Source organism: Agelaius tricolor, unplaced genomic scaffold (assembly GCF_023055355.1).
Source record: "Agelaius tricolor isolate 1412-34295 unplaced genomic scaffold, bAgeTri1.0.p SCAF_13, whole genome shotgun sequence".
Classification (NCBI taxonomy): Eukaryota; Metazoa; Chordata; class Aves; order Passeriformes; family Icteridae; genus Agelaius; species Agelaius tricolor.
This window is the reverse complement of record NW_027269273.1, coordinates 21,852,793-21,879,636: the sequence shown is the minus strand read 5'-3', so window position 1 is coordinate 21,879,636 and position 26,844 is coordinate 21,852,793. Positions and strand designations below refer to the sequence as shown.

The window sequence follows — 26,844 nt, the reverse complement described above, 5'->3', positions numbered from 1 at the left end:
TGACACTTTATACACATTTAGTTTATTCTTTTTGTTCCAAATTAAGCAGTGTTCTCTAGGATTATATTCAAGGCATTAAAGGCAAGTCTAGTTAAGACCCGCAAAGACTCAGCAAGTTACTTAGGGCCATAGGGTGGCTGAATTCTGCAAATACTTTCTTATGCTTTTGATCAGTTACTTGTAAAAGTCATGCACCTGCCTTCTAGAAAGAACTGTATGCCAGTAGGATGCTCAGCACATGGCTCCCTACATACCTTGAGGCAGGTCAGCTTCTTCCCTCTGCAACACAGGCAACCCAAACGTGATGTGATTTCACACTGGCAAGTAAGAAACAATGTATACAGACTACACAAGCCTACCTATTACAGACCATCACAGTACTACATAAGGGCTATGTTTAGTATATTGCTCAGTTGGTATTTTATGTTTCACACTATGCCTAATATTACTGAAATGTTTAGAACATTAAGATTGCTAAGTCAAGGTGTAAAAACACAAAAGTTAGTAGTGTCTGCAAGCTTCCTTTACTCTTTCTATATGTGTACTATTATATTATTTAGCTACTTTAGGCATCACTTTAGAAGCTATTTCAAGCAATACTCACAATGGAAGTATTCTGAAAAAGTAGCCACTGAGTATTTAACTTCCTTTGCATTCATGTCCTTGCCTTTCACTCATGTACTGCACAGTATTTCAACTTGGTACTGTCTGTCTGCTAACCTTTCTGTGTGTGTTGCTCCTCAAAATCTCTAGATTCTTCATTCTTTACAAGTTAAGTGTGCAGTATCTCCATCATTCTACAACTGAGGAGGAAAAAATAGTGTGAACAAGGGAAGTTCAAGTGTGTATATTTCATAACAGAGACTAGGTATCATTTTTTTTTAAAGGTAATTAGCACTGACCACTTTAAAGCACTGCTGTTCCTGCCCCTCAGCCCTAAGTGCTCAGCACTACGTATAATATTGTGGTTGACCTACAAATAACAAATGTGCTCTAGATAAAGGGGCCAGTTACCTTCATCCTCAAACCTTACTTTACTTTTTATCCATGTTCTACATGATTATAGGGCTACCTTATAGTTATGACAACAAAACAAGGCAGGGAGCTGATAGGTAATACAACCTTCCACAAAATAATCCTATCTGCCTGAAATGAGAACTTCTTAGGCACAAAATAAGGATCCCTAGGGGTACAACCCTCCCCCAACAAACACACAAAACACACCAGTACATTGTCACCTACTTTACTACACTTGATGTTTTGTACAGGAACAAAGGCAGCAGAGGTTACTCTGCTTTCCATACTCGAGCTAGATCTGTTATAGCTTGGCAGGACTATGGTACAGACATACCATGAAACGAAGTTTTATCTGGAGAAGATTTAAGCAAGTTTCAGGTATAGGATTGCACCAAGTTACCATTTCCTACATTGTAGACATAAAATAAATTGGGACTCAGGATGAAGCCTGCTGAGTTAAAAATCCCAGTGCTGTGGGCTGAAAAGCCATTACAGAATGCAGGAAATGGTGACTTGGTGTGGCTGTTGCAGTGCCAGCAGATATCTCCAGGTAACAGGTATATCAAGTCTGACCTGACAGACACAGCAACACACCCCTCCCCTCATCTTTCTTTGATATTGTCATACTGTTAGCTAATTTCCCTTCCATATAATATGTCATTCACTGAATAGTTAAAACAAAACAACAAAAACCAAAAACACCCCAAAACCTCACACCAAAAAACCACACACTCAGAAACAACCCATAAACCAAGAACTAAAAATGAATTCTTTTGTCTGAGAACTCAGGGCAAAGTGTCATATTTAATAATACACAAAGGAGAAGTGTTGTCTGCCTACCTGATACAGAGAGTACAATGAGTACTGCATATCATTCCTGACAATGTTGCTCCATGAAAGGAATAAGAACCTGCATTCTCAAAAATCCAATTGTTCAGAGACACAAGGTACAAAACTACATTCTTCCTTCAATCAAAAGCAGCAGCAGCAAAAAGAGATTATTAGGAATCGTTAAGAAAAAAAGCATGTCACATAACAACAGCTCTATAACAAATTTTTGTTAAAAACACTGGAATTACTGAGGAAGGGCACCATGACTTACTGATGAATACACATCTTGCCAAGAACACATAATGGGGTAGATTTTCGGTCTCTTCAAGGTCGTACAGACAGTTGATAACCTTGTGCTTGCACCTCTCTTTGTATGTCCCAAAACAATTAAATCAATGTGAGGTTTATCTTGCTATCTGCAATGTTATAAACTATTAAAATGTTATGGTTGCATAGTAAAGCACTCAAAATCAAGATAATTCACATTACCTGTGCAACCTTGTCACATGAGCTATATCCATTACAATACAAGCATTAAATATTCAATCAATGAATATTTTTCCACATGGATTTATATGTTTCACTTGGTTCATGCAATACTTCAGGGAGAAATCGTAGCTGTATAATGAAAAACTGTGGTTTGTAGGATATTTGTAGAATACCTTTCCCCATTTACTAAAATGCTGAGAAATGCACCAACATTGAAGAATTCAGCCAGTAAAAAGATGGCTTCATACAGTAAAGTAGCTGAACTGAAGAACTGAACATATCTTCCCTGCATTTTCTACCACACCATATACTGCAACACAGGTCAGATCACTTCAACCTAATTTTCTCCTGATGGTAATTAATTTTGATCTTAATTTCAGTGAAGGCCCACTTGAGATTTTCTGAAACCTGATCTGCAGAAATGCCAAACTCTAAGGACCTCAAACAATGCACTATGAAAAAGGTTGTAAGAATAAATTGTGTATTTAGAACAGTACTTGAGCAACCTGCACTAAATAATATGAGGATTCACCCAAACTATGCTGCCTTGACTGCTTCAGTTGTCTTCTATACATAACTCACCAGATGCTAGACTAGTGTGCATCTTCCTGACAACACAAATATCAAGAAAAACTTATCTAATCACTGAAGCAATTGTTTTTAAGTAATTTTAACACTTTTTAAAATATAAGTTGAATTCAGGTTAGTGGTGCCATGCCTGTGACATCCATGACTTCTTACTGTTTCATTGGTAGCAAGCAATCTTCACTTTCACCTTAAGGAACCAGTAACAGAAAACTACTTGGGCTTGCATACAATCTAAACCCCAGGATTTAAATGCCCCAGTCCTCTCCAAGCCTACTGTTCAATTTTTACAGTTTTGCAATCAATACTTTGGGAAGCTGGCTTACACCTTCATACTTGGGCAAAAGGTGCCAGCCATATGGTAAGAGCAATCCCAGGTAAGAATGAAACTTCTAGCCTACAGAGGTTCATGAAGAATCTGGAGGACAAAGCCTCGAGACATAATTACTGTGGATAATAACCTTCATCTGTCACTATGGTTAAGAGGTCTTTTGCTTACATGCCTTTCTATAAGGACTAAAAACTGTAATGCATAGTCTCTCCCTTCATTACCTCTAAAACTGAAAGTAGAAAGCAAGCAGGCCCCTAAGAACATTATCCTTCTGGGCTGGTAAAATATGGGAATAACAACTCAAGCCTTGGTTTTGCCAAATCCCTGGTGCCCCAAAAGGCTGTATATCTGAATAAGCAATAGTAGAAAACATTAAGTCATTATGGGAACAAATTCCATCCACCTGAAATAAAGCTATGAAGTAATTACAAGCCTAAAATGGTGCTCTGCACCTCCCCAGATCCTGACCATCCCTATAGGGTTTGTGGCAGATACAGCAAGATAGAAACATTTTCTATAAATGCTCAAAGTCATTTGCTGTAAACACAAGTTATAGCAAATTTAATAGTGACAAAATCAATACAGATTAGGAATGTTCACCATTCTTAAACACCATATACATTATGAATATATATACTGTATATTTTCAATTGATTTCATTCTGACTCACCGTATTAACACAATCATAATACATTTTATTAATTTATATGAAAAATACTTCACTAAGAAAGTAGACAAACTGCACAGAAATAGTACAAGTGTCATGTGCATAGCAATATAGCTTAAAGCATTCACGTATGGCTTTGTTTAAATGAAACTGTGGGGGAATGGCCCTATCCGGACCCATGGTTACACAGTCAACATAATGTAAACTGCTTCACATCTTTGAGGCACTTGCTAATAATAGTGTTCAATCCCTGAAAAACAAAATCAAGAGCTAATAAGTGAAAATAACAAAATCCCAGGATAACAGCTGTGTATATTTGAAAATATTTTAAAAATTGGTTTTAGTAGTGCATGCACAGAACTGAAAAACTGGAGGGGAAGGGGGTAATTTCTGTGCAAGAATTATACCAAGAAAAGTATAAAATATTTACATGTTTAGGGATTTTAAGTATGTACAGAACAAAGGCCCTGAAGACTTATTCTACAGAATAAAAATATAGCACATGATAGCAGTAATAAAAATAATATTTTTTTTATGGAATTGTATTTGCAGTTAGTTACAAGTTATTTAAACCACGTTTTTTGATCTTTCTCAAATCTGATGGCAATAGGGAATACACTCTTTCTTTTATAACACAAGAACTTTGCATCCTTTTTCAACCTCAGTTACAATACTGACATAAAAAACAGAACGACTTGTGTATCCTAATCCAGCTGGGGTGTTTTTTTAAACTTTAATGATTATTTTCTTCACTGGTCATCATTTCATTAATGAATTCCAATCTCGAGTAGCCTCCATCAGATGCCTCTGTCCATGTCCTACCCAATTATCCTGGTTGTCAAATATTCTACCACAAAACCAGCAGCTAAACTTAGCTTTCAAGGTATTATTGGAGGTAGTTTTCACAATCTGGTAATTGTTTTTGCTAGTCTTTTTCAGTGTCAATTTTAAGACAAATCTTTCTTTTACAGGGTTAAGGGGTTTTATTGTCTTGTATCTTTTCTGAGAAAAATTATCAGTAGTTACATCTGAAGGACTGCAGAAGTCTGGCTGCAGAAGAGCTTCAACGGTTCTTTTTGACAATAAAACCTTAAGAACATGTCCCTTAAATTTAGCAATAGTTTTCATTACATTTACAACTTCTGGAACATCTGCATCAGGATGATTTAGCACAACAACTGGTTGATTTCTCCGGGGGCATTTTACAAGCTGGTTAGAATTAAAAGGGAGTAATTTCAAAGTCCTCACAGTTGTCTTTGATGCCCTTGGTTTGTAAGGGCTTACTGATTCACTAACAATTTCAGCTTGATTCTTTTCTTTACACTTTCTGTGCAACATTGCTTTCTTTCTAGGAGGTTCTGGGCAACCAGCCTTCCTTTTACGTTTGAAATTCTTGTTTCTTTGCCCACCCACAGTTCCTGAACTTTTAGATCCAGCTTGTTTTAAACCAGGTTTTACTTTTGCAGTTCTGTTTTGGGTGCTCCATGTGGACTTCTGACAACCAGAGTTATTCCTCTTGTTAGCAGCTATTACTTGCATACTCTCCATAGAACATTTCTGCAAACGCGTCCCTGCAGATTTAGCAGAATAAACAGGTTCTACAGGAGGAACATGACATGCTGGATTAGAGCTTGCCAAAGAGGCATTTGCTGGCATTAACCCACCTGGTAAGTTTAAGGCATCATTAAAACAAAGATTAGTTTGTTTCTGTGCTAGTGCAGGAGTAAGGGACTGCAAGTTATCCACCTGTAGTGAGGGCACCGAGTTGCTTATTGACTGAGTGTTATCAGACAGTGTATCTGAAGTACGAGTTCTTATTTTCAGCAAAGGCTGTTGTTGCATGGCTCCAGTTTTCTTTGGTTGACAATTCTGATAAGCATTATCCTGAAAAAAAATTGGTTTATGAACTACAGGCTTGTTTGGTGTCAAACATTTCAGAAAAACTCCCTGCTGTCCATCAGGCGAAAGTGCATAAACGTGTTGTTCCTGTTTAATTTCCTGTTGTTTTACTGACTCCAAAGACCCAAAGACAGCATCCTGGTGCTCTGGTAACACCTTCACAGAAGAAGTTGCCTTCACAGACGACACTGATGAGTTTGCTACTACAAGAGGTGCTTTGAATGGCATACTATTCAATGAGTCATTTACTGTACCACATACTTCCCCATTACAGGAACTTCTTAAATTTCTAAAATTACCATTTTTCCCCTTCACTTCTGAAGCTGGTATTTTCCCAAATTCTCTGGATGCAATTCCCCCTAAAACCTGAGAACTATCATTAGCGGCATTTGCAACTGTTCCAACTGCCCCACTAAAAGTCAAAATCATTCCAGGTCCTTTATTTGAAACACAAGATGCAGGTACACCTTTAGTAACATCGGATGAACTGGTTGATGGAAGAGGTTTTCCTGACACCACCTGCTGCCTAGATTGGTTAGAAAGGTGGAAAGGAACGAAAAATCGTGATGGAAGGGACTGAACAAAAAGGGCTTTCTTTTGTTCCTGAAGAACAGGCAAAACTGGTGAAAAGCTGCCAGGATTTTGAGTTGCAGACAGTACTTTATCTTTTACTACCTGCTGTGTAAACTCATCTGTAGGAGTTTTTAGCAATGTACCAGCACCCGGAGTTCTGGATAATTTGTCCATGTCCTGTGAATCAAGTGCTGTTTTGGGTGTCTGTCTTTCTCTCCCACAACATGTACCTTCATTTCTGCTACATCTTGTGTTGAACTCTCTCTTACATAAAGGGAAGTGTACATTAGGTGGAGGCCTCTGAAAACCACACACAGTTGCAGAGCTTTTTAAACGCACGCAGGCTGCACTCCCGGTCTCAGGACCAGAAAGCAGCTTATCAGAACGAAGTTGGACACAGTTAGTCTTGCTGTGGAACTCCTGCTGAGAAGCTGTTTTTACTTTTAACACATCTTGCAGTAATTGGTTTATCTCAGGCGATAAATAATTAGCTGCCTGCTCACTTTGCAATGAGAAAACGGATGTGATTTTAGGCATTAAGAAAGAGTTAACACCATCAGAGCCATTTTCCTGGAATTTCTCAGCTACATTCTGAAAGCCTTGCTCTAGGTTAGTGTCCAAATACTGTCGGCCATTATGCTTGTCCTCTGTAAAACACTCGCTGTCAACACCACATTGAGACTGGCTTTTAAAAGACACAGAGTTATTCTTAGTGTTTATGTGTTTGTAAGTTTTATTAATATTTGATTGGGCTGACACAACTTTCTCTGCTTTTAAACCTTTCACTGACTCTGAATGTGAAGATGGAAGTTCATTTCCACTGTTTTGAAAAGAACCTCTTTTGCTAAATTCTCTGTACCTGTCATCTGTTGACGTCCAAATGCTACATGGATTATCCAAAGAGTCCACTTTGGAATAGTTGTGAAAAGACAACAACCCTTCATTAGATGAATCCACTGAGGTTGAATAACAGAGATTATTAGTTCCATTGCTATTATTCAGGCCACCATTTTGCATTTTCAGTTCAGGAAAGTAGGGCATTTTCATAGGGTCATAATGAAGGGTATTTGTAATAGCGGGTGATAATACCTGAGGATGACTCGAAGGACGAAAGCTTCCCCATGAGATACTAGTTTGAGCTCCAGCTTTTGTTACTGCTTCATGTGGAGGTACAGTTGAGTCCAGCTTCATTGGCAAACAATTTGGACCTTTTCCTTCAGCTATATTAGAAGGTGGTACAGTTTCAGAAACACTCTTACTGTACAATAAGGAGTTATTTTGTTTTTCCACTTTTGTTTTTCCTGAATGAGGAGCAGGACAGGAAAACGGAGGGGAAGTTAATGGATGAACACAATTGTTCTTTAAAGTCGACTGATCACTTACATGTGGTATAGCACCTGAAGACAAGCCACAGGGATCAGCAGTCTGTAGCAAAGGAGTTGCAGAACCATCTTTAACAGGATCAACTTTCTGACCCAACAGATAGTCATTTTGCTTACTTGTAGGTAGTAATTTTATAACAATATGTTGTTTTCCATCTACCATTTTAAAGCCCATAAATTTCGCACTGTAATTTGCTGGTACAGATATTTTATTGTTTTTAAACATCAATACTGTTGGCCCATGAACAGCACTTTTCAATAATCCCAGGCCATAACTTGTGCCATCATCTGCCTTATTGTATTGTGCAGTAGTAGCAGAGAGCATTCCACCGATAAAATGACGCTTTTCCGTGTATTTACCTTGATGTTTCTCTTCATTACTTTCCACATCTCTCATACACTGGTTCAGCTCCTCAGCATTTGGCTGAATTTTATTCACACTTCTTAGCACTTGTGTATTTTCTTCTCCAGCACTGTCACTTCCACTGCTTATCTTCTTCCGTCTCCAGAGTGGTTTTTTTGATGCTCCCATTTTATACCTCCTTAACACAAGCTTCAGTCCTGCTGGAGTCTTAACTATTCTTTTTTCATATTTATCCTTTTCCAGTTTTTCTTTTGCAATTAAGTGGTCTCTGTGTAAAGCTATGATGTGTTTTAAAAGATAATCTTTCCGTGATGTGCTGTAACTGCAATAAGGACAACCAAAAGAAAACATACTGGTATGAACAAGGAGATGATTTTGGAGCTCCTCTTCTGTAAAGTTTTCTTGATGGCATTTTCCACATTTATAGGGAATCTCCTTATGTTTGTGAATGTGCTGAACAAACGTACCCACATCATAGGTAGAAAACCCACATTTTTCACACTGAAAGTGTCCATTTACACAATGCTTTGATATGAAGTGTTTTGTCAAAGCCAACAAAGTGTATATCTGCTCATCATTACAGAGCTCACATTTTACTAAAGTGCTACGATGGATGCGCCTGTGCTGTTTAAAAGACTGAAAGTCATTAGCTGAGAAGTTGCACATCTCACAAGGATACAGAGGCAACTCACCATAGTGTAACAGCTGAAAATGTTTCTGTAGGTCATTTGGGCTGTATCTAATGTTATCCTTGCACTTCGTACAAGTGAAATTCAGTATCTTTGCTGCAGTTTTCAATCCTTCTTCAAATTGCACTTCTGGTGTGATTTGCAAGTGGTTTCCTTCTGAACAACTCAGATTGCTTCCACTAATTTTCTCAAGACTTAAGGATTTCCTAGCAGTTTGCTGCTTACACTGAAAGAGTTTTCTAAACCTATCAACTTCATGTTTCATTAATACTTCATTTGGAATGTTCACCTTGGGCAATTCAATCTTCACGTTTTTTAGTCCATAAGCGAGATTGACATCTAAAATTGCTGGTTGAATCGTCATACTTGAAGGATCACTCACCAGTTCTTTTTTCAAAGTAATGTTTGTAGAAAAATTCTTCATAGCATTGTGTTTTAAGAAAGTGATTTGCTTTCTGTCACAAAAAAAGTGTTCCCGTTCAGATGACATGATTTTAGGTTCTACTTTTCTTTACATGAATTCTTGAGCTTTAGTCTTACTGCTGGCAGCAAATGAGACAACTGTGCTGAGTTATTCTCACAGCTCTACAACTTCCCCATTTCATTCTCCTGAAATTAAAAAACAAACAAAGCAAATAATTACTTTTAAAACGAATGCAATTGGAACACCTATTACGATTCACTAACAAATCTATGCCAATCTCTGAAGTTGTTAATTTTTATAATATTACTCAAGGGATGAAAAAAAAAAGGATGAGGCAAAAAAAGCTATTACACTATAACCTTTGTTTGTTTGTGTTGGGGGTGTTTGTTGATTTGTTACTTGGTGTTTTTTTTAAAATAAAACTTGAAAAATAAGTTTTAAAGAACATCTACTGAAAGATACATGTCATCAAATTTTGGGTTTCTCCCACCCTCTAAGCACAAAGAAGTCCAAAAACCTATTTTTCTTAAATGAAGCCTGTGTTTATTACTTATTTGGGATTTCATGCAAATAAAACCACTCCTTTGTGACATGCCACTAACTGAAGTATTAAAAAGAAGTCAGATCTACAGAATTTGACATTTTTATTACTCAAGTGTGCTACTCTATTAGTTACTATTGTACTTAAAAAGGAAAGAAAGTAAAATCAGAATCTGACAAAATATCTACTTCACCAATGGAGACATGACCTTTACCAACACCAAAAACCAATCACACTGACCTACAATGAATTTTTCACATGCCTACCTTTAGTACCACACAAGTCTGAATCAGTCAACAGATAAAGTTCTCAGGTTTCTCATTGCACGTTCCTGGGTACATGTTAATATTTTCAGTGCATGACTGACCACAGTACCCCTCTATGGATTAAAAGGCTCAAACAGTTATGGTCAGCATCACTGTCTCACTACAGATTTCATGTCAGTGTTTCCATAACAGGCTGCATCAACAATTTATATCAGCTCAAGTCTATGCCTGAACAACACTCCTGCACAGAATGTCGACACAGAATCAGCAGAATTGGAACAGCAGCAAAATTAACTTGAATTCTGAAAAGCAACACTGGAAAGGAAGAACTGTTTCTTCAGCAGTATAACACTTTTTACTAAAAAACTTTTTCCACAGTACAAGTCACAAAGTCACTTTCTTCTTTCCTAACAAAAGTTAGTAAATTGTTAGCTGAAGTCTGATTAGCGAATTTCTCTCCACTACTCTGGGGCTTGCCCTGAAGCAACACAGACTTGCAACTCATTAGATCATTGTATCTATTCACATTCAAACTAAAAGAATGATCACACCCTCACTGTGAGTAAGTGCAAGGGCTGCTTCTAGATCTCCAAGCCATCATAAGCATTAGCCCTAAGATCTTTCAAATATTTTCCCACAGTCCTGGGAGAAGGAAGTTTCTAGCATTAGACATGCAAATACCTGACAAAGAAAATGGAGACTGAAAAATTTTCAAGTCCACGTTCTTGTATCATGTAGCAAGAAAAGCAACACTTTTTTTTTAAGCACATGCTTTAATGCCTTCCTTTGGAGAAGATACTAGCACTTCTGCACAATTCTTGAAAATAATAAATACAACAGACTCTATACACAGACTCTAATATCAAGTAAATTCACTTAACTGTGTTCTCCAGATATGAGACCGCCAAGACTTCAATTACATATCTGACATCCAAAAAAAAAATAAAAAATCCCAAAAACACCCCAAAACAACAAACCACAGAGACATACACTCTCTCCTCAGAATCTCTCCAAAGGAAAACACTTTGGATACAGAACTTCAATTTTTCTTTTAACTCAATGACACACTCCCCATTTTCTACACAGAAGATTAATACGTGGGCTATTACCCAGCTTTGAGCCCTGAGAAGAGAGCAACTCATGTGCATTTATATTCCATTTCCACCAAGAGTACTGCATTAAAATGCATTCTCTTGCCAATGGCATTTATTTGAATAGAAGCAAGCTGAACTTCCTCATAAAGAATAAGTAACTAAAAATTATTTGGATTTGTTTGCTTGAACAACTTTTTAAAGACACAGGCGCAACACAAAGATTAGGGCTTGCATGATGCAATATATCATCCTGCTGGTAGCTGCCCATCGTTCAGGTTAAAAGGTTATACTGCCAGACACTGAAACCTGAAGTATGTTTACAACAAAAATTATAAAAATCAGAAGTGGATAAAGCGCTTCAGAGAACAAGGCTCAGGCTTTCAATACCAAGCCAATGTGGTCCTCAACTGGGCAACACATTTGGTGAAGAGTCACGATCTAAGATCCCCTTTAATTAACTAACCTTATACTTATTATTTTTGGGTAGCATGCAACAATCAACAAGCTCCTGCAGCATGACAAATAAAATATTTACTTGAAACAACCATTAGAAAAAAAAAGGGCTTTCTTTTATCCCAGGGATCTCTAAAGGTATATGTTCAAAGCAGTCTGACTTACGCGTTTAAGAAAATACTTGACTTCAATTCTCCAACAGCTGGGTATTTTCCACACACCCAGAAGAGGTAAGATTGCAAGACTCAGACAAGGCCACAGTCAGGAGAAATACTAGAAAAAGTTCTGGAAACAAAAGGAAAGGTATTTTAAATGGTGTAAATACAAGCAATAACTGAAAGAATAAGGTGAAAAGCACAAATCTCTTGCAAATTTACATTATGTGGATTTTTACAAGAACACAAGAATATATACCAACTTTTCTCCCAGAGAACGCCATCAAATGCAATACCAGTACTGTATATACACACAATATAACAATGCCTATTTTACCTTAGCTTTGCCACTACACCTCAGGCATCCATAGCTGGGAAGCATAAACACATGATAACTTAAAAACACCACAGGAAGAAGTGACTGGTATCTCAGTCCAACAAATTTTAACCTGAACTCAAAAGGCATTTATCTTTTTTCAAGCAAAAATTTTAATGGCAAAGACATAACCATAAGTTTCTATAAAATTGTGTAAAAGCCTGGGAAAGAGGCAGAATATTACATTCACAGTATCTGAAACCAGTAAGTAGATTTAAATGCAGATAAAATGAGTACCAACACTGAAAATACATAAGCATGTGCCACAGTTAACTCTCACTCAAAAAATCCCCAAACCACTAAGAACAAGGATAAGCAACCACTTGAGGCTCTCAGACACAATTTTCTTCCCCCCAAAACGCTGCAATTTGTCCATATTTCGTTTTTAAAAGTACAGATAAGAAGTTTAAGCTATATATTTTGATCTAGAAAGAAATTACAGATAGCAGTTGGACACTGTTAAATTGGGTAACTTTTACAGTTTTTCCATTTCAAACTACATTCAAAATAGGTATCCCAGCAGGCAGGATCTTCAAGATTTCTAAAGAAATTTCGGCTTATTTAAATTTTATTAAATAAATAAATAAAATTATACTGAAGTATATCCCATGCCCAGTTCCATTCTATGTGCCTGCAAATTTAGAGTGGTGCCTTAATCTCTCCCCAGACCTGGACACAAGCAGGAACTCACAAAACTAGATCTTATGAAACCCATAGAGCTGGAGCAGTCAGACACAACCCGAGTAGCACAACGATGTTTTAGTAGAAAAAAAGGAAGAAAAAATCACCGAAGCGCTCTCAGAGCTCACACACACAAACTGCCCGTGCCACGGGGCGAACCTGCCGTTTACAAACACAGCAGCTGAACGTGGCGGCGACACACGGCCAGCGCCAGTCCCCGGGCGGGCTGACACTGCCCCCGCCCGCCGGGGCTGCCGGGGCAGCAGCGGTGCCCAGGAGCCGGCCAGGGGCTGCGGCGGCCGCTCCGCACCGGGACAAAGCGCGGGGCGGCCGCCGAGGCGGCGGCAGCTCGGGAGCTCCGTCTGACCGCGGGCACGGCAGCGGGCGCGTCCCTGCCCGGCTCCTCCTCGGGAGCCCCGCGGCAGCGCCGCCCCCGCCCGCATGGACCCGGGGCGGCCGCAACTCTCGGCGCGCAGCCCAGCGGAGGGATACGGTCCCACGGCCGGTCCGGCGGTGCACACGAGGCCATTTCTGCCCGGTCCTGCCGCCCCGGGCGCGCCCCGCGGTCCCGCCCGCCCGCCCGAGCCCCGGCTGCCCCGCGAGCCTCCCGCCGCACGCGAGCGGGGACTATTTAATGTCTCATCCGCACCACGGGGCACCGTCCCGTCCCGCCCCGCCGCGGCCGCTCGCGCCCCCTGCCTGCTCCGAGCCGCTCCGGACCGTCCCTCCCGCCCCGCGCGGGGCCTCCCCGCTCCCCGCCCGACGCCCCCCGCGGAGTTACCTCGGGTACCGCCACCGTCCGGCGAGGCGCCGCCGGCCGCCATCACAGTTTCCATCCGGGGACTGCCGGGTGCGAGCCCGGCTGAGGGGCGGCCGCGGCGGAGGGATACGCGTTCACCTGAGGGATGGGCGGACGGCGGCCGACGAGGCCCAAGGGGGGGGAGGGGGCGGGGCGGTCCCGGCAGGTCCGGCTGCTTTCGCCTGCTCGTCCCGCTCCCCGTCCTCCTTCTCCTCTTGGGATGGAGCCTTTGGGCACATGGCACGGCCGGGGAGCAGCACGGCCGCTCCGCCCATCGTTACCTTCAGTGTCACAGTGCACCCAAGGGAATGTTTGGGCCAATGGCAGTGGCAGGGAGAGCCGCTGCCCCTCACAAAACGCTCACAGGCAAAGGCCTGGCCCGCGATGATCGTGCCGCACTCGTGTGTTCGCTGAGCTGCACAGACACAACAGCAAAACATATGACATATGCCACTGTAATTTTTGCCTCTATATTTCTTATGATAAATAGTCTGCTTTTGTTTAGGGCAAAACAGCAGGAAAACATAATGTTAAGGCTTCCTTTTCTACACATAATATCTTATAAACATAACAGCCTTAATGATGACAGCTAAAGGTGTCATTATTAATATCAGAACATTTATGAACTCTTTCCATTTCTCCACCTGCACAGCTAAAGCAATATTGCAACAATGAAGGAAGTCAACAATTAAGTTTTCTTTGTGGATTTCATGGAGCTATCTGAGCCATAATTGTTAAAACTTCAGGAATAAAAGTTCAAATGAAAATTACAGCATTCAATGTAACAAAAATTTAAATTAATTTATCTTTCTACAGGAAGAAGGGTGAAATAGAACCATGCCAAAAATTTGATGACAGTAAGTTTCTTAAGCCAGCTTGGGAAATTGCAGCCTTTGCCATCATCTTCTACAGCTCTGTTGGAATCTGCTTTTGTCCAAATAATGCTCTGCTAAATAGACCCCGTACATCAGTTGCCTTTGTTCATTATTTTAATACAGCCACCAGATGGACACATCCAGTTAAGAGGCCCTGTTATAATGAATATCCTTATTCATACTCTTATTCTCAGCATAGCTTTTTCAAGTACAATTTCTGATCACTGTGTCTGTTATACAATTGAGAAAACATTCTTAGGAACTTATTGAACCTTCTTTGGAAACCTGTGGAAAAAGCATGTCTCTGCCTTCACAATATGTGAAATGGGTAAGAGACTTTTTATTTTTTTAATTTGTGAATGGGGAAGTGTTGCCAAACAGCAAAAGGAAGAAGCACTCTTAGAAATGTGTAAACAATTTTTTTTAAAGTTTATCATTTTATTTATGGTTCTACCATGTGTAAATCAATTACTGATAATCTGATTCACCTTCATTAATAGAATTTCTACAGATCTTACTTCTTTATTAGACTATCACTGTCTAATCACTGTCACTGTCCTTGGAAAATGTTTTAATCTCCTGAAAGCTAAGGCTTGCATGGTTAAGTGAAGATCCCATTTGACTCATTATAATTTTAGCCTCAATGTTTGCAAGTGTCTTCACCATCATGGGCAGTCCACACTGCAGCAAGTTCAGGCAAGTTAATTTAAAGCAGAAACTGGACCTGGAAAAGAAAGAGGCAAGATCTACGAACAAGGCTGAATCGATGAAGGGCAGATTAGGATCTAGCACTCAGTAGGAGGAACTAGGACAAGATCTAAGTCTAGAAAGCAGGAAATTGGATCAGGATTTTAGACAGAATACTCAAGATTAAGATTCTAGAGCACAATTACAAGTAAGAGGTATTAAGCTTTCCAGATTACCTGGTCCTGTTTCACGTGTACTGAGACAGGCTATACCAGCCTCTCAGAGGTGAGGCCATCACCCTTTGGAAAACTAGTTCTGGCCAGATGACTAATAAAGAGGTGCCTGAGCCGGCTGTGGGAGATACCTTGACTTCACAATTTTCAGTGGCAGCTGAGCAAGCAGGATATCTTGAGTGACACGAGCATCTTCCTCATAGTCAGATAGTCATGACCCCAACACTTTTCATCAGCAGTCAAGTGACATGTGAGCTGGATCATGATTGCCCAGGTGAGACAAGAGAGACTGGCAAACTGCAATAATGTTCATGCTCATAAATGCGATTAACCTCATGCCTTTCTGAAAATGGGGAAGATTTTACTCTTGGTAGCAATCAAACTAGAAACCACACACCATTGCACATACTGTCCTGATGCAACATTGCAAAATACATCCTGGATACTGGGCTGGTGCTCTTTAGCAAGGCGGGTACTCATTTCCCTTTTGGAAGGTGCAGATAAACGGAAATATCTAAACCAACAAGTTGTTCTGTGCCATAACATAAGACATTATATATTTCATAACACTATAACTTCTGTCCATTTTTGCATTTCTAATAGGTATGAGTATCTGTCAGTAGAGGCCTCTCATGAGTTTTTAGCATCTGGATGCACATGTCCACACTTGCACACTACAGGTCAGGCTGTTTACCCTCTCTGCTTCAGTGTATCCATCAGTGGGAGTGAAGGTGTGCACTCGTAAAGAATTAGTTATTTTAAGATTAATTTGTTTTTCTGACCAATAGCTTTGTACATTCTTTGATATCAGTTGGGAAATTCTTGAGTTTCTTTTTCAAGAACTAGGTGACATTTCTTATACAACATATTTTTCTCATGAGTATTGACAGGTCTTTCTGCATTTTAACCAGAGATACATACTCTTCACACCAAATTAAAACCGGAGAAGTAAACCACATTCAGGCATGAATGTTTTCTTCCTGTTGAATTCTGCACAAATTGCAGAAGTATCTCCATGCATAATAGGACAGGACTTGTTTTTCCTCTGCTGCTTGAACAATAACTTCCCTTCCAGTCACTGCTGATAAACCTTTCCTAATAAAATACATACCGACTTTGAACACAATGGGAAACTAAATTCCTTTCTTTTCCTCACATAACTTTGTGCTTTTTTTGTACCTTTGTTATATCACCATATGTTGAATTTTACCTGGGTCTTCTAGAAGTTGCTTTGAAAACATCTCATCATGGTATCAAGTTAGATATTGGCAGAAATCTTTCCTAGTTTATCCAATTTTGATCTGTTTCATTGGCTCCCTACAAGGTTTCAAATCGATTTTAAATTATTATTTTTAAACTAAAATCTAGCAATCTTTTGGTTTAATATAGATTTCAATTCTTAAATTTTGTGTAATTTTGCATTGTGAATCTTAGGCTAGCAGATCCTCTGCTGCACTGCAGGTCTGACAAAGGCAGCAGCACAAGAGAGTTTCTCTGCATAGCCCCACAACTATGTAATTGCATTTAATCATCTGTAATTGCACTGCAAATAAGTCCCACTCCCATATTCATTCATCTGATGCACTTTTGCTGAGGTAGTAACTTTTGAAGAGTGGGAGATAGAGACTGGACTCCCTTTATGTAAGAGTCCAGGTTTTTAGTACTGGACTTAATTTAAAGTAGGAACTTACCATGGATAATCCTTCATATACCATCCTCAGCCTCTTGATAAGCTGCATATTCTCTTTCTCCTATTTTAAAAGGTTTATTGGAGACTGCAGGTGTCAGGTTGCCTTTTAATTGTGCTCAGTGGCTTCGGGTTTACTGCCTAATGGCAGGAGATCAGTTACACTGTGATGATGTAGTTTAGCAACAGGCTAAATAAAGCCATTTTTGTTTTTCTGGCTCCTTAATCCATGTGTTGGCTATTATTTTAGTTCTGTGCCCCACAAGGCTTTCCAAGCAGTTCTCCAGACTTGTACATTGTACCCATTCCTATATACAGAAACAGGCAGACTGCTGGTGTGAACATGTTCATTTGTTTGTAATGAAGTGTCTTTGTGTTGGAGAAACTAAGCCTTTAATTAAAACCAGCTGGCACTTATAAACTGTTTGGTGCTCCATAATACTGACCACGGATTTCAGTTAGATATAGACAAAATCAGAGAAAATACCTAAAAACTGTGGTTGCTGATTTTCCTCTTAGACTACTCCATCCCACACAAGAGGTGAGTAAAACAAGTGCATTGTAACAGTTTTGTATCCAAAATGCTGCAGTATTTGCAACACAGAGAGTTTTACAAAAGGATAAATAAACCAGGTGACAACCACCTTGTTACTGCTTCTGCATTTCCAGTCAGCCAATTTTCTTGAGTTACAGTCAAGATAAATAAATGCTGAGTCCAAAAATTTCAGCAAATATTGTGCTCTCAACAGCGTTCGTACTGACAGCTGACAGGGAGAGTGGCTGCATGTGCACAGCTTTGAACCATAAGAGATCAAGAAGAGAAGCACAACACAGCCATTACAATAATATCTCCCAGAAGCAAAATCCAGTCCTAATTGTTTTCCATTTCAGTTATGAGTTAGCTTTGCTAATGCTATTTCATTATTTCCCTCCTCATGAAACCTATTCCCCCAAATTAAGGGAGTTTGCCCAAAACTTTTTGTTGGTGAAACTACAAAGATAAACCTGTTCAGTATTTGCAGAAAGAGACTACAGTGATTAATTAGGCAAAAGATTAGGAGCAAGGCCAATCTGGGTCCTAATCCCAGCTGAGCCATTTATGGTGTAACCTTGGGGAAGTTACTTGACCTTCATGTTTCTCAGCAAACTCTGCTGGAAATTGGATACCAGCTGGACCTCAGAGAATACCAGACACAACACGTCTGCTGAACTGCCCCCAATTAGCATTGTTAGAATAATGGTGAGGAGACTTGCATTATTTTTGTGGAGTACTATGCACATAAATACAGCCAAGGACCTTCTTTTCCTTTCCTGGCAGGAGTAAACTAATATTAAAAGGTGGCCTATGAACTACATATCCTGGCCAATTGTTGGCTGTATCATACATTAAAATAATAGTGATCATGTGGAAATTAGGCTTTAAAAGAATTCCAATTCTTCCCTTCCAACCAGCATTCTTCTGCACTCTCAGAAAGGACATTTATCAGATTAACTGATTAGAAAGATTAGATTTATAGGCCCAGACTCTTAGCTGCATCCATGATGAACTATGTGCAGTCCTTTAATATGAGATCAGTTCTATGCAACTGGAAGAGATAAGTCCAGGAGTTCATAATCCCTTAGGTGAAGTACTATTTTGGCCACATTTACCTCAAATACATCTGCCAATTATCCTATGCCAGTGACTTTATATCATCAAGGAAATTCCTCTTGCCAGGTGTATACCAAAGTCCTTTCATGCAACTAGGTTATTTTCCTGAACTGAGCCTAAATTTTCTTCTGTCAATCTTTGTTCTATTATTAAATTAGAAAGGGAAAAACAACAACAACAACAACAAAATAAATAAATGAAAGGAACAAAAAAAAAAGGAAAAAAAAAGGAAAAAATGGAATGGTGAAGAAAGGCTCAGTCACTTTGGCAATAAAATGATAGGAGTCCCACATAATCCTCAGGGGCACAATATGGGGTCCAGTATTTGTAAGCTCCTCATTAAAGGCTTTGGTGATGGGGCAGAGTGCCCCCTCAGCAGGTTTGCCAGCCATCCTTGGGGAGAGTGGTTAATACACCACTCCTTGTGCTGCCATTCAGAGACACCTGGACAGGCTGGAGAAATGGGCAGACAGGATTCTCAAGAACTTCAGCACAACAAAGTCTTTGAACTAGATGATCTCCAGGGCTCCCTTCCAACCTCACCATTTCAGTGATTTTGTGAGTCTGAACAAAGCAAAAAAAAATAAAAAATTCAAGGATAATCTTGTTGCCTTCCTGATCAGTAGTCCCGCAAGAACTTAAAATCCATAAGTTTATGCAATATCTTTTTTTACATATGGTCAGTGGGATTTTATTAGAGATTAATAACTGAAATTTTAAAGATGGTTATTCCTGAGCAGAATTAAACTTCCTTGCAACTACAGATGAAAATATTTGAGCCTCTTTTCACTTATTTCTCAAAGGATCTTGTTTCACTTATTTCTCAAAGGATCTTGCAGAATTTCACTCCATGGATAGCAAAAAGCCTTCTAATCCCCTCTTTAATTTTCTTCATAATGAATTATAACATTTCCCTCTTACACTGATACTACTATTTGACATCTTGTTTAACTTTAAAATTAAGGTTAAATGAAAACAAAGATTGTGTGAATTTTTTTGAGAAGTAGGTATGAAGCTAGAAGCAGGCTCAGGACCAAGGGTGAGTTGAGAAAGATGCAAAAGAAGAGGAGAGACTGTCAAAAGCCCCTGGGATTTTGTTAGGAGCTACTTGTGGCAAATTAAGACTGGTGATTGTTGAGGAATGCAGGAGGGGAACCACAACCCACAGGTACAATAGAGCTTTGTGTGATGGGGCATTGTGGCCGACAAATTACTTAGACAACAAATCTACATTGAGAAATGTGTGAAACGGAGGTAAGTTTACTGATTAGGAGCCTGAAGATGGAGACAACTGGAATAGGTATTGTGAACAAACTGAGGGGCAAGCCTGAGATACAGGGAACAGTTTGTGTGTGAGACTGACACTACAAGCTGATGACCCAACTGAGTCAATATGTTGCAATCCAATAGATTAATTTATCTATGGAACTATTAATAAAGCTGGGAAATTATGTTTGTAGAAGTTACTTAGTTAAAATTAAAACTAAGTAAAAAACTTGAAGAGTAACAGGACTAAGACTTATTAAAACATTTTATTTCATCCATCTCAATGAAAATCTGTTTATTATAAGAGATTTTTTTATTTTAAAAAAGTGTCAGTTTAAACAGTAGTTGATAATAGCAACATTTGGACCAACTCTGCTTTTAAGTGCTAATTGGATGCTGGATTGCTGACATAGGTATGATCAGATTAGTTCCTTGGATGAAATGGCAGAAATGCTTGGTCAGGATTTTATGCTTGTGGTGGTTAATGTGTTATTTTGTCCTACTGTCAGCTAATTTATATTCCTTGAAGTGAAAACAGCAGCTAAGCTTCCATGACCCCCTTAATTTAGCTTCACTGTGCATATGCAGCTCTTGCTCGAGTTTCAGAGAACAACTCACTATGGAATTGAATAGGGCAGTGTGGTGAGGGATGCTGGGACAGGGTTACTGCAATAGTAAGAACAGCTCTGCACAGTAGATGCAGCTGCATGGAATGCTGGAGAACACAGTTTTATGTCTGCCTTTTCTGGAAGTCCCCTGGCATGCTGACTAGGCAACTGAAGCATCCTTACCTCTGGAATCTCAGTGTCTCATTTTCTGAATAAAAGCTATTTACAATCCCAGTGAGCAGAAGTACACAGCAGTTGAATCTGCCACCCACGCCAGTGGAAAACACTGTCAATATGCACAGTGAAATATCATGCTGAATTTCATATTTCAGTGAAATATCATGCTGAATTCTCTGAAGGGTTACTTTCCAGTTTTCTTGAATCAGGCACCCAACATGAATTTCAGTATGACTGTCCTCATGACCTAGATCCACTTCTATACAAGGAAGACAACACTTATCTCAAAGAGATATTGTGAAGATGATTATTACTGAAGAGACCCATGAAAAAGTTCAAACTTATCTTTTCAAAAGTCTAACTAAACTGCAGTGAACAGAGGCAGAAATCCTGCAGGGAAAAAAGCAAATCTGTTGGGATGTGTGGTCTGTCCTGCTCCAAGCCACAGTGATCAGGTATGGGGCTGCTCAACAGAGACCCTACCACAGCCCTGTCTGCTTGATTTTATATCCCTTCCCCACACACACCTTAAATAACCAACCAGCCCTGTTTTACTCCTTCCCCACTGGCTTCCATTTTGCTGACTACATCCTTACTTGAGAGTTTCAGCCTCATTCTGCACATCCCTGCCTCTGTCCTTGAAAATTTACACCCACAGGGAGTCCCCTCCCTCCCCTTCACATCTTTTGTCTTGTAGTCCTTCTTGTAACTCTGTTGCTATCTTAGCCTTGGCTTGGCCCACTCCTTTCTCCCTTCCCCAAGGCCAGCAGTTTCTCAGCTATCAGCCCATGGTGCCAGTGAGGAGTGAGGGCAGCTCCAGCCCCAGGTCCTGCCTTGCCAGCACCAGAGCAGCCCTAGAGCAGCAAGGCAGCCTGCACAGTGAGCTGGCCTGCAGTGGAGCTGGGGAGAAGGCAGCCTGCACAGTGAAGGGCCCTGCAGTGGTGCTGGGGAGAAGGCAGCCTGCACAGTGAGCTGGCCTGCAGTGGAGCTGGGGAGAAGGCAGCCTGCACAGTGAGCTGCCCTGCAGTGGAGCTGGGGAGAAGGCAGCCTGCACAGTGAGGGGCCCTGCAGTGGTGCTGGGGAGAAGGCAGCCTGCACAGTGAGCTGCCCTGCAGTGGTGCTGGGGAGAAGGCAGCCTGCACAGTGAGCTGCCCTGCAGTGATCCTGGGGAGAAGGCAGCCTGCACAGTGAGGGGCCCTGCAGTGGTGCTGGGGAGAAGGCAGCCTGCACAGTGAGCTGGGGAGAAGGCAGTGGTGCTGGGGAGAAGGCAGCCTGCACAGTGAGCTGGCCTGCAGTGGTGCTGGGGAGAAGGCAGCCTGCACAGTGAGGGGCCCTGCAGTGGTGCTGGGGAGCCTTTGGCTTTGTGGCACACACCAGATGTCCCTCGCCACCAGGTGAGGTAGAACACACGCCTCCTCTCCCTGGCTGGTGACACGAGGTCTGGTCCCTTTGCATGGCTTGTTCTACAGGCAGGTCTGTGCTGACCACCAAACCGTGGGATGTCCCTCCCGGTGACAGGTGACACACTCCTGGGGCCACTGCTGTGTGGTCTCTCCAGCTGGCCCACTCTACCTTCCCAAAGTACCCAATCATGCCATACAAACCACAGTAAAAACTCTCATACAGTTTCACAGGGGCCATGCTCTGTTTCACAAAACAATAAAACTGACTTAGTGGGAATTTCTGCTTCAGAAGTGTCACTTGGACAGATCAAAGTCAGCTTGGTGTCATTCCCACCTAGCACCCACTTACTGTGTCATATTTGGGGTAAAGGAGTGCATGTGTTACTCCTTGGGGATGTGTTCACAGCTGCTTTTAGGACTTATTATAGAAATTGGATGTTATTAAATCGACCCTCAAACCTGGAAAAAAACCTTTTTAATAACAACGAACATTATCTTCTTATTCTGGTTACTTTGTCATCCAGATAGCCAAGCCTCTAAAGTTTCTCAACCAGACTACAGTTTACTTCTTCCATTTTTACCCCCAACATAATGATTTCACTTTAAAGTTTTGACTACTGCTTTCAGTGTAATTGTTAAAAGAAAAAAAAAAAAAGAAGAAGAAAAAAAGCTGATCCAGGAACCGAAGTAAAGTTGGGGTCTGCAGGCAGCAGATGGAAAACAAGTACAGACCACTAGAAAAAATGTGAAAACAGGGTCAGCAGGAAAGTGAATGTAGGTAGCTTCCTCTATGGAAAATACATTTGCATTGACTTCATTAGCTTTGTTTAAGAGAAAAGGCAAACTTTAGGCTGCAGAGTTCTTGTGAGCAGTGACTTGGGCATGTAAAAGTTCATAGATTGCTGGGGGGAAATTAACCTCTATGCAGTGTTCTTTAACAAGGAAATAAAAAAAAATAATCTGGGCACGCTGCCTGAAAAATTACAAGACTATAACATTAAATATGAAAGTAAATAAAATTCAAGGCAATCAGAAATGCGTACATGTTTTTTCCTTCAGAGCAGCAACAAGAAATCACATCTTGTGAGCTTGTAACTGATACAGAACATAATTCTGCAGATGCTTCCAAGAGTGTAGAAGCTGACTCATGCAAGTAAAAGCTTGCATGAGTTGTGTGTTCAGCAATGCAGGTAACAAATTCAGTGCATGATAATGAAGACTTCAAACCTGTTGGGCAGTTGAACAGGTTATTTTGGCATCCCTAACACCCATTTAATTTTGAAATGCTGCCAAGAATGGATTTAAAAGAGCTCTCTGAAACTGCTGGTTCTGATACCCACATTGCTGCCACCTAAATGAGGGTAATGTCCCTTTGTTTAAAAATAGTTGAAACAATTGAAAATCACCAGCCCCCCAAAGAGATTCAGAGAAAATGGACAGTAATGCTGTCTGGGGTTCCCCAAGGGTCTGATAAAGGTGGGAGAGGTGAAAGACTGGTTTATATGGCAGGATGAATAAGAGAGTAAAAGCAGAGAAATGCCCAAGGAACACTCCAAGAGAACAGCCATTACACAGGGGTGTCCCCGAAATTTCTCTGCTACTTTCCTTTTGCATAACTTTCAGAAAAGAGACAGCAAAATAGCATGGTTGCTATGAAACTGCTTCCTGCTGTTTGGTTACTCTCTATCTACAGGATGCAAGAACAGGACAGCAGGGAAAAAAAAAAAAGCCCAACCCAGTAGTCACCTTCATCACCACTGTCTTCTCCTGAGAGTGACTACCTGCAACAGCCTGACTATAAGGGTAACTGTAGGAAGATGATAAGGTAGCATGGGGAAAGGGTGAGGCTGTTTTCAAGAAAGAAAATATTGAGCTGTTCTTACAATTTAGCAGGGAGAAAACTGTAGATGCTTCCAAAATGAAGTCCCTTGAGCGTTATGATCTGAAAAAATTAAAGTAAGAGTTGATTAATTCATGGGAGGAATCAACCAATTTTTCATGGAAGGAATCAACCAATTTCCAAGTTTCTATGGAAAACAAAGCTCATTCCATGAAGACATTGATTGCTGGAAAGCAGCAGCAACCCTCCACCCATGCAGAAAAGACTAGTTGCATCACCCACTGTTGGAAGCAGCAAGACAGACCAGGAGTGTCGCAGACATCTTTTTCACTAAAAATCCTTTTCTTTAGGATTTTCCCTTCTGAGGAACTGAGGCCTCAGAAAAAGAATGTAAACAATGGTTATCTGCTGCTGTGGAATGCAACAGGTGGATTTTTGATTGGGCCATCTTGAATGTTTATAATTAATGGCCAATCAAGACGGAGCTATCTCGGACAGAGTCTGAGAGAGCTGCCTTTTGTTATCATTCTTTTCTTTTCTATTCTTAGCCAGCTTCTGAGGAAACCCTTTCCTTCTTTTTCTTTTTAGTATAGTTATAATGTAATATATATATATTTATATCATAAGATAATAAATCAAGCCTTCTGAACATGGAGTCAACATTCTCATTTCTTGCCTTATCCAAGAACCCCTGTGAACACTGTCACATAGGAGGGTGGCCTATATTATGTGGAACAATTTCTCCAGAAAAAAGAAAGTCATAAAAGAGCTTTGGTCTGCCAACTCCCTCCAGCAATTACAACCATCTCTTTACTTCATGCAATGGTCCCTGATATAAACAGGGGAGGAGACTTTATCCCCTTTTACGGTCTCTCGGCAAGAGAAGAATATGCACAGCTTTGTTCACCAGGGGCAAAGCTGGGGGTCCAGTCCTCGTGGGACCCCTCAGGGTGCGACCCAGATGTTGACCTCTGTAGCTTCTCTCTCTCCAGGTCTCAGTCCTAGAGGATTTTCTGCTCAGGGTGAGGGGTAACAAAGGCCCCAGCATCTCTGCAGGCTCAGCACTCCACTCCTTACGTCCAGACATCACTCCAATTTCCCAACTCTATATTGGCTCGTTGTTTCGGGGGTCTTTTCAGTACGTTTGGAGTAGTAGCTTCTCATGGCATGCTTGTCCTGAGGTTATTTTGCATGCCCCCCCTCCCAAGTCTCGTCCTTTCTCCTCACTGTCTGGGGAGGTCCCCTCCCTTCACTCTCTCGGGAGAAGAGCCATCAACTTAGCCCTAGCCAGGGCCTTTACCGATACAAAAAAGAACCATTAACGACAACGACTTGTAATTATCATAAAAAACAGGTAGTGCTTTAGCAGCAACAGTGGTCTGACTAGTTTTTGTAAGCTTTTTCTCACAAAAAAATTGGCAGATTTTTTGTTTATAACAGTCCCCTCTCTTCCTCTTTACCTCTTTTCAGTGGAGAAGAGGTGAGAAGTGTCTGACCAAGTCCCAGGCAGACACAGCTCATTCACCTAAAAGACCTCCCAAAAGAGGGTTTTCCCAGGGATGTGACCCAAAACAGTGAAAACATATAAACTTCACTATCTACACCCACAGATGCTGGAGCACCTGTTGGACTTGGTTACTTGCACAACAAAATCTATGGCTGGGAAGCCTCCTGAATTTTGCAGTTGGTTTGTTTCTGATCATTTATTTTGCAACCACCAAGTGGTAACTTGGTCCTTGCAGTAAGCTGCTCACTTGCTACATTCAGCTGTTGCTCCAAAAACGTAGACACAGGGTGATGTGTAAGTGTGAATAAAAACACTGGAAAGTCACCTTCCCTGCAGTCTTTCAATTCTCCTTTGGAAGCAGAGCAGAAGCATACACAGCAGAGCAGGGCTGAGCAGTGAGTGTAGCAATGCCCAGCATGTTACACCAACTCAAGGTTTAGCGGTGCTTAGAGCTCCACAAAGCATTAGACAATCAGTACTCTGAAAGGCTGCCTAAGTAGACAGCAGAAAATAAGTATTATTATTCTCATTGCAGTGATGGCAAATGGAGCCTCAAAGAGATTAAATGACCCACCCATGGTCAGATAAGAGATATCTTGCAAAGCTAACTTGTATATCCAAACCATCAAATTACTAGTCTAACATCCTACGAACCAAGTCACTCTTCTTCAGTTTTTTCACGAGTTTGTCACTGAAGGTGGAGTAGAGCTGTAGAAGTTTTGTCCCATTTTTTCCAGTGCCCCTCAATCTTTTCCACTCAGATGCAGAGAGGCTACAGGTATCACACTATCCTGCGGGCTCGCAGATGTTGAGGAATACATTCGGTGCAGGTACTGGGTGATGCAGGTAGAGCTCCAGTGAGGAGAGCCCGAGACAGGGACAGGAGGCCATGAACTGTTCCCTTTGCATAACAAAGGGACCGGGACCTGTGGCGCCGGCCAGGGGAGCGGACACGGACACAGCAGGAGCGCTGGGCCCAGACTTGCACGCGTAAGGGCATAAAAACTCCAGGGTTCCCTTTGCTCCGAGCTGTTATGCTGCTGTTGACCCAAGATTAATTTTTTTTAAGGATTCAGAGGCCTGAGGCTCTGCTGTGGGAAACCTGGAGTGGAGGCGCTAAGGAAAGCTGGTGTGACTGCGAGTGTGGCGAGGGCAGGGAGCCAAGCAGAGCCCGGAGCTCACTGGAGACTCCGGCCGGGAAGGGGCCTCGGCCCCAGCTCAGGCTGTGACTGCCGGAGGCTCCTGATGGTCGGACGGGAAGGTTCCCTTAACACAGATACACCCTTCAGTGTGA

The 26,844-nt window shown here is 41.0% G+C and overlaps 1 protein-coding gene across 1 annotated transcript; it reads right to left on the bottom strand.

Annotated features, from left to right (window-relative positions):
* Positions 1 to 1,763: 1,763 nt before the first annotated feature.
* Positions 1,764 to 13,720, bottom strand: ZNF518A (zinc finger protein 518A). The gene is made up of 3 exons (XM_071439164.1): positions 13,599 to 13,720; positions 11,771 to 11,890; positions 1,764 to 9,436 (listed from the first exon to the last, which is right to left on the bottom strand). The coding sequence occupies exon 3, from the start codon at positions 9,315 to 9,317 to the stop codon at positions 4,680 to 4,682; it is 4,638 nt and encodes a 1,545-aa protein (XP_071295265.1). The 5' UTR covers positions 9,318 to 9,436; positions 11,771 to 11,890; positions 13,599 to 13,720; the 3' UTR covers positions 1,764 to 4,679.
* Positions 13,721 to 26,844: the final 13,124 nt, after the last annotated feature.

Coding starts and splice junctions, on each gene's coding strand:
- ZNF518A (XM_071439164.1), bottom strand. CDS start 9,317: ATGTCATCTGAACGGGAACACTTTTTTTGTGACAGAAAGCAAATCACT.